At 33.8% G+C, this 13,894-nt stretch overlaps 1 protein-coding gene across 4 annotated transcripts in view; it reads right to left on the bottom strand.

Annotated features, from left to right (window-relative positions):
* LOC117122006 (guanine nucleotide exchange protein SMCR8-like) overlaps positions 1 to 13,894 on the bottom strand; it is a 79,463-nt gene that overhangs the window by 25,794 nt on the left and 39,775 nt on the right. For 3 of the 4 annotated variants that reach the window (XM_033267518.1, XM_033267649.1, XM_033267572.1), the window contains exon 14: positions 9,474 to 9,608. The exons of the other annotated variant lie outside the window; for it this stretch is intronic. In XM_033267518.1, the coding sequence (XP_033123409.1) occupies positions 9,474 to 9,608 (135 nt within the window). The remainder of the gene's footprint in view (positions 1 to 9,473; positions 9,609 to 13,894) is intronic. 4 annotated transcript variants of the gene reach the window in all.

The raw sequence follows: 13,894 nt of genomic DNA, 5'->3' as shown, positions 1-13,894 counted from the left end.
ATGCAACGTATTTTCATTAAACAGCAACGTTGATTGAGTCTAATACCGGGTTGTTATAATCTAAAACCAAGTGAACTGAGTGAGATGAACAACTACCGATGGTGCTCAAAATAATTGCTTTCCTCCTTAGCTTCGAGTGGCAAACCATGGAAAAACTTGTCTGGTCTATAATTTTTTACACGAAGCTGGGTAGGCATATTTTCGTACACGAACGCTAATTGGTTGGCTCGCCCAGTGCAGTGCACATGGTTTTGCTGTTTCATGTACACGAACGCTAATTGGTTGGCTCGCCCAGTGCACATGGGTTTAGTTTGTCTCAACAGGCCCAGACAACACCAACAGCTCTGTTGTTTAGAATAGGTATGAAGGGGAATTCCCAAGTTATACCTTTGTCGTATAGGTAATCTAATATTTTCATGTTCTTTTGTTAAATAAAAGACATAAAGTGATGAATTAATACACTAGACACACGGTTTTAGTTCAACACTTTATTATGACATCGTAAAGTGATGAATAAAAACACTAAACACATGGTTTTATTCGTAGGCCTTCGGAGGCTGGTCTAGCCCAGCTAGGTAAAATAGTCGTTCGTTCATACATACGTATATTGAGCGTTACGTACGTATTAGGTCAAAGGTTACCACAAATTTAACCCAACCTCTATTTTACGAATCCCCCGATTTACGTACGCCCTCCGGTCCTGTAACGTACGTAAAATCGAGGTTCTACTGTAGTTCAAAAACCACAAGGTTGTTTACATAGAAAAACTGATCGCTGGAAAGTATGTAAAAGAGGTGGATTTATATCAAATCATATTAAACCGTTTTGTGCAATTGTGTGTAGATGTAGGTAATACATGTTGAACTCACTGTGCTAAAGGAAAACATTAAAGGTGGCCAAATTAGGGCAAGATGTCTACATCAATGCATTATATGTGTTGTTATCAGCCCAATACCGATATAAATTTAGGCTAAGTACTGTAACTGAACGGTAAGTATGTAATGAGTGAAGAGAACGACTCATTCTGACTGCCATGGAACGGATGACTTGTTGATATGTGTGCAAACCAAAAAGTATGTGGGTCATGATAACTCCCCTTACTGCTTCAAGATACAACTGGGCCCCTATGCTTCAATATACAACTGGGCCTCTTTAATGCTTCAAAATACAACTGGTTCACTTCAGTGCTTCAACATACAACTGGGCCCCTTTAATGCTTCAAGGTACAACTGGGCACCCTTAATGCTTCAAATATACTTCTTTATTTTTTATTCCAAACCAATAGTGTAAAAAAAACACCAATATAGGTTGACCATTGTACTGTAAGGTAATAATAATCTAACAATGAATAACAAATATAATTATAGGTACAGTATTAATGCTTCAATTACAATGGTTTTATAATACAACTCCCTTTAAACAAAGTATACAATTCAATTGCAAATGGATTTATAACTTTCATCATGAAAAGTTCATCAGAATTTCTGATTTGTATTTAAGTGGCCTTTTACTATCCTAAAATCCAACTGCTCAATGAGTGTATTATCCCAGTCTTATGTAGACCTAGATCAGAAAAACCAGAGAAAAACAAAACTATGGGCCTGAGAAAAATAATATAACATGACAATCAAAAAATATTTCCTATAAAAAAGTTCCACAACTTCTTTTAATTATGACTGGTTTGTATTACCAATTTAATAAAATGAATATATACTTGAGAATGACCTATATCAGTGGTTCCCAAACTTTTTCCGTTCGCAGACCACTCTGGACATGCCAAAATCTTCACGGACCCCCATGTCCATACCGTAGTACTCATTGTCCATATCCCAACAATAAGATTAGGCCTACAAACATTAAACACTGACGAATCCTGGAATTTGAAATAGAAAGCACCTCAGCCCCACCATGGTTGGGGCAGAGGTTAAAATTTTTCTTATGTCTATGTCACTTCTAGATGGCTGGAAATGGCACTTTCAGACTCAAAATTTTAAGGTAATTTTCTTATCCCCATTCCCAATCAATTTTTAATGTGTAAAAGACTCATGGGTGATATATTCCGATTATGGATAGAAGATGATTCGCCAAATTACGACATCTTGGAATTTGACGTAGACAGGAGGGGAGGGGTACAGACACTAATTTTTACATATATGGTCGGATTTACGCTACCTCAGCCCAACTCTGGTTGGGGTGGAAGATGGAAATATTTATGTTTATGGCACTTGCGATGGCTGGAAATGACACTTCCAGACTGAAAATTTTAATGTAATAAACTTCCCCTATTTACTTTTAATTTTGTCAAATTTACTAGGGCTCCCTCTTGAATTTAAAATTTATTCAATATCCAGATATAAAGCAATACAAGAGAAAACATGGAAACAAGATGTACTTTACCTGAGGATTACCACTATAAAGTGGCTCTCCTATACTAAACATCTTTACATACAGAATAAATAAAAAAATAATTTAAAAGATTCTATCAGATCAATAAAATATTGGAATTAAAATATAATGGCTACTAAAACAATTTACATGCCTGTCAAGGGCATTTCATTATTGCCAAGGCATGATCACACTATTGGAAGACAAGAAAGAATAATGGAATCATGAAAAAGTTGTTCTAATAATCTAGCGGACCCCCAACATTTTTGCGTCCACCCTGCGGACCCCTTTGACTTGGCAGACCCCCAATTATTTTTCCCGGACACCTAAGAGGCCCGCAGACCCCAGGTTGGGAACCACTGACCTATATCATCTTCAATGCATTTCTGTTATGAAATAATATAACTTAATATAATAATAAAATAAGATAAAATAAAATGAAATAAACAAAAGCAGCTGGACATGCAATAAGGTACGAAGACTGGACATCAAATTCACACAGAAGAAACTCAACAGATAATGGTACAATAACATTGGGTCCCGGAAAAAATGGCGTCAAAAAACAATTTGTTGTTTTCGAAATATTTTAAGTTGTTTTGAAATTCTTTTTCTTTCCGAGTCACTACTTACAGTAGCTAGTGTGTATGATCTTGCAATACGCAGTGTGGTAGAAGGATTCGCAATTAGGATACCTGACAGAGACCGGGACGTAAGCGCTCTTTCTGACAGGGGGCTGAAATGGACCAGTACACAAATAAACAAAACTTATAAAAATCATTAAAAAATCAACTTTCTATGAGATTTTATGACATAGGAGCTTAATGAAGGATAAAATTTATTTTATTGAACACAATCTTCTACATCTTGAAAGCCAAATCATGTATGAAATGCAGATACTATGTGGTGCACTGCATAAAATGTATATTTTTACAATAATGCAATTAAACTATCACACACTGTGTGTGATGTCTAATTGCATTATTGTCAAAAAAAAAAAAAAAATGTTGAGATCAATTATAAATTACCGGTAAACTTGATTATAATGTTATCAAAGGCCATAGAATTTCTTATTATTGTATCAATAAATGATAATTATTAATGATATTTCTTCACTGTACAATAATCTGCATGCTGTGAAATATACATCACTCTTCTTTTATACAGTAAAGAGTTGTTTATTATGCACAAGGTCTGAGACAAACAGCTTAAATCACTTCTAAAATCAACATGCTAACATGTACGGTAGCCCTCCAGCAGAAACACACAGAGACACAAAGACCTCAAAAGTAAAACACGCCGTGGAAACAGGAAATAAAATGCAGTACCCGATTGCCAAACGCAATCCAAATTGTTAATTACATGGCTCTTTTCACCTAACCGCTATCTACCTTGCTTTTCTCACCTTGTAATTAAATTCACACTTTTAAAAGATGTGTTGCTGTGGTAACAGATATTTTCATTAAAAACATTAAAAATACAATTAAAACATTTAATTGTTTATCCAAAACAAACCAAGTCATTAACAAGCCAAAAACAGACCAAACACACACTTGCTACAAAAATCCTTACACAGCCATTAAGGATCTATGCCAAAAATATAAGTTTTGGTATTTATGTTTGTAGTGAAAAGGAATTGTTTTTCATTGTAATTTTATCAAAACCCACAAAGCAGTCAATGTCAATTAGATTTTTAATATTCCTGGCTCGTCACGATAGTATACCTTTGAATAATAAATAAATGCTAACAAATTGTTTTAAAATATCAAGTCTGTCAATATATTCATAACCTCTATTTAATGAGTTCATGAATTTAATTATTCTTTGACTTTGGCATTTTAAAAGGCTCAGGAACGACCAAAAACACTTAATTACAATATACCATCTGAAGAAGTTGAGACCAATCTTAAAAATGAACTTGAAAAATTTTCAACACAATAATTAGTAGTAAAATTAATAAAGTAAAAACAAAATGCTGTCCCCCATGGGACTCAAGTCCAAATTTTGCTTCCCACCCTAAACATAAAATGGCTCCTAGATCCAGTTCTAGTGGAGGCAGGTAGAGCAAAACCCCGCTCGAAAGGCTGGGTGCCGCAAAACCAAAACAGTTACTGGTTATACAGTTGGTAGGAACGGTATGAAGAATAACCCATAACTTGTAGCGTCATTGTGCTCACTAAGGCGCATAGTCATATCTACTGAATACCAAGAACCAGAGGTATATCATAGATTAGATATTGCTCAAAAAACTCAACCTAGCATTGGTGAAGCAGTGATTTTGCTATAGCAGATCTTCTGCTATTTTGCTACTAATTGATATTGATCTGATCTAGCTGGATGTAGCTGATAAAACTCTTAAATAGCACCAATGTAGCATTGAAAGATATAGCAGTTGAACTATACATGCCTTGCATAATGTTTCATCTAACTGGTATGTAATTGATACATGTATTTTATGTATCATTTTAACTGCCACATTTACTGATATTTGCAGCTGTATTACAGCTTTCTCTGAACTGCTATACATTAATCTGATATATATGTTTCTATGGATATGGTGTGTGACTACCTAGCCTGCGCTTACCTCTCATCCACTCAACTCGCCCATAAAGGGAAGACAGTTTTAGGCTCAGATGTGAAGGCAATGTACTTTTATGGCAGTTTGAATTTATATAATAAAAACCTAAATAAGCACTAGATTTACAAACACCCTTACAGAATTCACTACATGATGGATAGACTGGGTATACATAATCATGGTTAACATCGGTATAAAATATACAATACAGTGTTAAATGCATTTGTAAAGTGTAAATGAATTGAGGTGACCACAGCTAGCAGATGATGTTATGATAATAACAAGGGATATAAAAATGATTATGGATACTTAAAGTCCACTCACAGGTGAATGAAAATGGAGTTAATAAACACTATAAACTATGTGCTTCAATTCATCAAACTCAGTACAGTATTAACATGGATAGACAATAATAGCTTGTTCATGGGTTTCAGTATTTCTATGGTGAGAAAGCTAAAACGTTATTAAAGTTTAGTTAACTAATAAATAGGTTCATTCAATAGAAATACAAACAGTATTGTAAAGTACAGTTCTAACAATGAATCCAGACTGTGTAATTTAACAATAGTGTAGTTTAAAAATATGTGTATGCAAATAAACGTATTTACAAAATCATCATCGCTACAAGTATCATAAATTAACTTTACTTGTAAGTTATTTTAGAAGGGAAATATGTTTATTAGGTTGCTTTAAGGCACTATTCTAATTTATATTCTATAAAAAGCAGGTCAAAGGTTTAAAGTTTGATTTAATAGAAAAAAGATAGAATCATTAAAATAATATATTTTATAACTTACTTGTAACTCATTGATGTACCTTGCAAATGGTAAAATTGAAAATTAAAAAAGCCCGGTTTCATTCAATCCTACACAAACATTGTATATGCATTTTCAACGATTAACTGTACATGCCAGAGTCCATTATTGGAAAGTCGAGTGGTCGAGTGGTAAGGCAGGGGTGCCACTAACTACAGCCTTTACATCGGTGTTGGTTCAAGTCAACAGGAGGTCCAGTGTATACATCTGGCTTGTGTACACTTTCAAGAACCTATTGCATCTGTTTGGAAGAGTAGGGGGATACCCCAATGCTGTGGTTTATCCCTGTTGTTGTGGAAGGATGTAAACTAAGATAGTCACATCCATACGAAATTCAGCAAAATGACACTGTAAGTTATAGGTTATTCTCCTTCCTACCTTTACCTAACCTCTATTATTGGAAGGGGAGGGGAAGGGGAAGGAATGGAGAGGGTCTCCAATCTGATGAACCAGTGATGTTGAGTCTTTGTATGTTGATAAATTTTTGATATTTAGAATTTTATTTTCAAATAGGCCTAATTTACATATCATATGCTTGGTTAATTTTCTTTTCTTATAAAGCATCTTAATAGCATATCTTAGAAATGGATATGTGTGCAATTGTGTGCATTTATTATCCACTTCATGCGGCAACTGTGAGTGATTCACCACTTTAAGAATGCACACTGATGTTGTAAGCAAGTCTCAACTTCAGGCTTGGTAAAAGTGTCTAGGGGTCAATTAATTGTTTTTGTTTACAAATGGCTAGTCGCATTCTGAGGCCTCAAAACACTTAATAAAGCATCTTAATAAAGCATCTTAATAGCATATCTTAGAAATGGATATGTGTGCAATTGTGTGCATTTATTATCCACTTCATGCGGCAACTGTGAGTGATTCACCGCTTTAAGAATGCACACTGATGTTGTAAGCAAGTCTCAACTTCAGGCTTGGTAAAAGTGTCTAGAGGTCAATTAATTGTTTTTGTTTACAAATGGCTAGTCGCATTCTGAGGCCTAAAAACACTTTATTATAAGTTGTAAATACAGTAAAACTTGCCTCAATCGACTTTGCCTAACTAAAATAATTTCTCAATCGACCTTATTTTACATGCCATTTTTGACTAGACTGGCAAGTTCAACGGTAGGCCTATAATACTATTAATGAAATATTATTATTTTAAATTGCTTCAAATTTGTGCTTCTGCAAATAATACATGATTTCAAATCACCATTGTCAAAAAAACACAAAGCTTATCATTTAAAATCATGAAAAAAAAAAAACAACCTCAGCATTCATAATTTTAAGGTGAAATCCTACAGTTAATCTGCATGGAAAGGAATGAATCACAAGCACACACAATGATCCAATCACATCTGTACTTCAATCATTATTGAATACAATCAAAATCTGTCAAACATCTCATGATATTTATCTGTGGCACGGCTGGCATCTCAACATCAGCAGACATTTTACAACATTAATCAATGTGAAATGGCGAATGACTGACCTCTTTACTATCCATTTATATTTGCTAGGTTCATGGATGACTAAAGGTGAATATGTATTGATGGCAAAAAAGCTGGTCAATTAATCAGCCGCACAAAATGTACTATCACTATTTTAGCATTTTGCCATAATCTAATATCATCATCAACAACACAGCCATCATCACTATATCGTTGTCATAAACACAAACAGTTGTTATCTGGCCATTGGTCAGAAATGTCCTAGTGGCACCAGAAATTTGTTGACAAGGGGTCCGACATGTCCGACAGAGGGGAAAATTCTCCCTGCCCCCACGCTGGCACCCCCACCTTGGTATTATCACCAATTTCATTATTACCAAGTATTGATCATAAGTTTAATCATTATTATCATTATTACCTTTACCATCACCAGTATAATCTTTATCATCATTATGCAATATATTTCATTATATATTATATCATATTATTATAATATTATCATTATATTACTAATATTCATTAAATTTATATTCCAGATGACTTATTTCAATGATCACCATCATGGTTTGATTTATTTTAGCAACTTATAAAAACAATAAACAAAAGTGTTCCCTTGTCAGAGACAAAATAAACAAACTTAATTACAGTTTTCTGCTGACAGGCATAGTAATATTTAAAAAAACATCAACAGAAAATATAGTAACATCAATGTAATCATCATCATCATCATCATCATCATCATCATCATCATCTTTTGTATCACACCAAAAATATCCTACACTTACTGTACTCACTACTCATCATCATAATCATCCATCATAATCAAAATCATTATCATCTTCATCAATATCAGCAGATTAACATCAATATCATTATTATCCATATATTTATTTTCTTTAATACCAGGATCACCTTCATCATCATGAATATTATACTAAATTTTTTATGTTGTTTGTTATGAATCTTTTTGACCTTTTCAATTTCCTTTCTTCTGCAAATCACATTCAGGATTTTTGAAGATAGTACAAACGACGAATATTTAGCATTTTGATATTACAGAGTAAATTCTCAGCTGAAGCACTGCACATACTAAACTCAAGCACATAAGCTACATTTGACTGTCAGTGATGCTCAGTCAACAACAAGCGAGGTGACGAGGAGGGGAGGAGGGAGATATCTGTCCTTCAATTATTGTCTGGAGAAACTCAAATAATAGTGGCATATCATTATCATTAAATCATCTATTATGACTATCATAATCAATATCATCCCCATCATCATAATGAAAGCTAGCATGGATGTATCTATAAATTCCCATAGCAAGTCTAAACAACCTGTAGTCTAGACACGCCAGCTTTGAGGAGCCACAATCCATATGGTAAACAAGTAGTATTTAAATTAGTTCTGTAATTACAATTGAAAACAATTCAAAGAGACATTTATATTTTTCAATCATGATATATGTATTCGTTTTCTAACATGTTTTCTTCCTAGGGTTTTAAATAATTCATTTGAATTTCCATGATACTAACAATTTGTAGTAAACAAGCTCATTACTTTGTACTGCTGACACAAGCATTAATCCATTTAAAAGTGGTTTTTAATAATTAATTAAATAATCTCAATAAATATCAATTCAACTAAAATTATAAACCTAGTAATCCCAGCCAAGAAAAACAAACCAAATGGAAATATACATATTTCAAGAAACTGTTCAGAGTACAGCGCAGTAGAGTTTTTCAAACCCTGCAAGACTCTAATACATTCCTACTGAATATATAATTATCACATAGTATGATAATGAAGATGGCGATTGACAATTATGAAGATGACAATATGATAAGAATTTAATAATTATGTTGACAATGATCAATTGTCATACTGGTTATACTGATGATGATGGCAATAATAATATTTAATAATGACAATGATGATGATAACGATGACAAAAATTAAGATGATTATAAGCATGACAATGACGATGATTATAGACGGTTAAGATCATGATCTTCATTATCATGATAGTCTGCAAAGAAAGGCACTACAGGTACATACATATTTCAATAAATAAATATAAATCAATAAAAATTACTACTAATTGAGCACTTATGTATCCGGGAAGTTGTCTTAACACAAATTTAACATTGGTATGCAGAAATTACTCCAATTTAGATGCATTATAATTTCACTATATTTATTACACATAAAACATAGAGAAAATTAACAAATACAGTACAATAATGCACTTACCTGGGAATTTTGAGGTACTGTTGCTTAGCCAGGATGCATAACACCCCACAGGTATCCTGTCTACGACTGGAATGGAATCCATTGGTACACGGACTAATTTATCTATACTAATGCCAGACGCACACCTTATTAATGCTGCAGAGAAAGAGGAAATAAACCATTCACTAAATACCATAAGAAGATATCCGGGGGTCCAAAGTCTCCCGCTACTCGCGCGATTCTCCTGGACCTTGAGACAGCCTCCCAAACTCACGCAAGCAAGCAAAAATCTTCTGAAAAATGATGCATCTCCCTAAGTTTTTAAAAATTATTTTTTAAAAATTAAGAGAAAATGAAAATTATATTCAAATTTAAGTCTTAAGAGTGTCATTTCCAGTCATCTAGCGGAGCCATAATCATAAACTTTCATCAGCCCCAACCATGTGGGGCTGAGGTCGTCTACACCCTCCATCTGTAATGTCCCTCCCTGGGCCTATTGTGGGGCTGAGGTCGTCTACACCCTCCATCTGTAATGTCCCTCCCTGGGCCCTCTACACCCTCCATCTGTAATGTCCCTCCCTGGGCCCTCTATTGTGGGGCTGAGGTCGTCTACACCCTCCATCTGTAATGTCCCTCCCTGGGCCCTCTATTGTGGGGCTGAGGTTGTCTACACCCTCATTCTGTAATGTCCCTCCCTGGGCCCTCCATTGTGGGGCTGGGGTCGTCTACACCCTCCATCTGTAATGTCCCTCCCTGGGCCCTCTATTGTGGGGCTGAGGTCGTCAACACCCTCCATCTGTAATGTCCCTTCCTGGGCCCTCTATTTCGAATTCATGTACCTGCCACTGCAGAACGCCCAGATTTGACTTTTGACCCCTGACAATCAATACTATCAATATCTCTAATTAGAATGAGAATTGGAGATATTAGTGAAAAACTAGACCTGTGATTTTCAACTTAGCCAAGACCAGGTATCACTGAATGCTTCAGGCTCAGACCTTTTGCTTGGACTGAATCCAGGACCTGGAATTCGAATGCAGGTATCACTGAATTCCACGGAATTAGACACAGTTTTGCACGAGCTGTGCCCAGGAACCTAAAACTAAATGGCAGGTATCACCAAACGCACCAGACTCACACCTTGTTTTATAGTGACTGTACCAGGTCAATGGAATTTGAAGACAGACATCATGAATGTTTCACTAAGAAAATTGTAAAGGACCATCAAGTTCAGCGGTTGCGTTTCTGCATCTCAACCTTGAGGTCAGAGGTTAGATTCCTTATTGTGCATTTCGTTTGTGTTCTTTAGGCAAGGCACTTTACCTATGGTTGTCTCTCTCTACCCAGGAGTACAAGTGGGTACCTAGGCTTAAACACAAAATGTGCGAGATTAGAGCTGAAAAATTATGGAATTCTCCCCAGGGAGCTGAGTATGTGTTCCATAAGTGCTTGATACAATGGCTGGGTGGTAATAATGTGAAGCCTTTAGAGGCATTAAGCGCTATATTAGTCTGACATATTATATTATTATTAATAGTATTGTGGTGGATGCAGTGATTTTACATAAGAACACAGGCACATATTAAACCTATCTCTACTTCCTTCATAACATTCAGTATCAGATCTCAAGTCTAGTTGAAAAGTATATACAAAAGATCAATATAAAATGTACAAATTTTGATGATATGAAGAACACAATTGTCATTGACCTCCCACATCTACTAAATGAACAATTCAATTCAAATGGATCATACATTTCCTACTGTAATAATACAGAAGCATGCAGGAAATCACTAGACCACCAACTCACGTCATTTCATTTACAGTAGATATCTATGTTTCATTTACTTTATTGATTCAAAGACATTTCATTCTGCCAGTAACTCACTATACATAAAAAATATAGAAAAGAAACAAAAGCATTAAAAAACAGACTTTATTCCAACATGGAAGAATGCCAATAGTTCTAAGATAACATATTAAATCTTAAAAACTATAATTAAAAATGTACTGTTTTCCAAATTATTAAAATGTAATAGAAAGGATATTAATTAATTGTCCATCAAGTGTTACTGGCAGAGTTGGCACCAGAATGCCTGATGGGAGGGGATATTGTAAAGGTGTTTGACAGATGTTGTAACATCACCATTCACAAGATAAACTCATGCTATATCAAAGGCTTATGATCAGTGTTGGGTATTAATTTGGAAAATTTAATTGCAGAGCATATTACTCCACTTTAAATTGGCCTACATTAATAAACACACTTATTGAAATAACTTGAACTCAAAGTATACAATTCATTCATCAACTTCAGACAATTAAATCCTTCATGGTGAAAACTGATATCAAATAACATGTCTATTAAATTAAAATGAAAATTTACGACAAATGTAAATTAATCACAATAGTGCAACAAACTGGAAAAACAAACAGATCAAAGAAATAGGTCAGACTTTGTCTGGATAGAAAACAAATTATTTTCTGATTATTATTTTTTGGTAGACATGGTCTGATGTAACTAATGAATATTTATCACAGAAATTTAAATATTGAGGACGCTATTCTACCTAGCAACAAGAACATAGGAGATATATAATTTCAGCACAACTATTATTATTAGTAGCCAATATCTAGGAAATACTAAAACAATGAAAACATACTAGCTCACAGCCAATCAGTGATTCAATACTCAGGATGCTTAAATTTTTAACCTGACAGAATTAAAGGAAGATATTTTTAATAATATACACATTTGTTCTACCTATCTAATCACAATACTAACATTTTACATACAATGCTTTGAAAATTGATATGTAAGCCCATAAAAATATAAATAAAATATATATCATTTCTTCCCTCAAAAGTAAAGTACATATGATTCGCAAATTACAAAATAAAATACTGTAGAAATTGGCCCAACCATAATTATCATTGGCCCGAGCATCATTATGAGGCTTTAAACGATTTAAGTTTTGTTAAAAACCTAGTTCTCTACAGAATTCTACGTGAAGGCATCTGGAGTGGAGTGCAAGCATCTTATAGGTGAGATGGACACAGTCACAATAACTAGGACGAGTTTGCAAATGTAAGAAAAAATATACTGAGAATGTTTATTACCAGGGTTGACAGAGTTCATTTACATTTTGGACCTTTCCAGGCAAAAATGCATGTAGTATTTTTTGTCACATACCAAACTCCTCGTCAACACCTGATTCATGCCTGTTAAACATGCACTTTAACCTTTAGTTAACATTTTTCATACAAGGTAAAAAACATATCTTTTATCATAATTCCAAGTAAAATATTATAAAGAACTACTGTAATTCAATTCTATAGTTTCTAGAGTTATTAAGATTGTATTTTTTCTTTGGAAGAAATAAATGTTTGAATGATTGATTGATTGATAATAAATATTTTGTATTTCCAATTATATCTGTTTACTTGTTTCAAGTGCATTGAGACTCAATAAATTAGAACTTGAGCCACCTGTCTACGAAAAGAAGTAACTTGTTTTCTATATGTTGTTTTATCACGATCAATAAAGTATTATTATAATTATTTAGAGGATGGCCGATTTTGTAACATTATAATGCTTGGGAGCTGCATTTAGTGGAAAAATATTTTGAACAATAAATTAAATGTCTCCCTACCCCCAAACCATCCCCATCTCCCCTCTCCAAGGTCAGAATTTCTCAAGAATAACAGTACTATACCATTAGAGGATTATTAAATGCAATCACAATTTTTTTTGGATAACAAACATACTAGTATTTTAAATAAAGTAATATTTAAATTATTCAAATCAATGTTAAATATAGGTGGATAAAGAATTGAGTATTCTAAACATTAACCCAAGTAGTAGTAGGTACCTGTAGTAATGGTAATTGTTTGGAGACTTAAATAGCAAATAATACTCTATGCAATGTAGAGAAAACAAAAATAGTAGTAGTAGTCGTTAACTTTTACGGTATATTACTATAGAGTATAAATGGTCACAACAGAATCCTATATTCAATTAAAAAACCTACAGTCCAACCTCATGAAATGATTAATTATCAATTTCAGAAATTCAAGAAAAATGAACAATAGGTTCCTCTGGGATGCCAATTTCAAATTAACCTTCCATACTTTCATCTATTATTTATTTATTCTATCAAATATAAAATTGTACAATCATCTATTATTTATCTTATTCTATCCAAAAAATATAAAATTGACATTTAAAATGCTTTGTTAAACAATCTCTTGGCTATCAATTTTAATTGATACTGTAGATCCTTTAAAACAGTTTTATTATTGGAAAGTAGGATTTGATAGTGTAGTGTTGCTATTCACAAGACAAAGAATAACCAAGAAATGAAATGTCAGACAAAAAATTAAAATACCGCCAGACCTAAACCCGAAGGTTCCAGTCTAGTCTAGTCTAGTGACTGCCTTAC

This window comes from Anneissia japonica, unplaced genomic scaffold, assembly GCF_011630105.1.
Source record: "Anneissia japonica isolate Jap-2015-1 unplaced genomic scaffold, ASM1163010v1 scaffold287957_len1322810_cov207, whole genome shotgun sequence".
In the NCBI taxonomy this organism is placed as follows: Eukaryota; Metazoa; Echinodermata; class Crinoidea; order Comatulida; family Comatulidae; genus Anneissia; species Anneissia japonica.
This window is presented reverse-complemented; position numbering and strand designations above follow the sequence as displayed.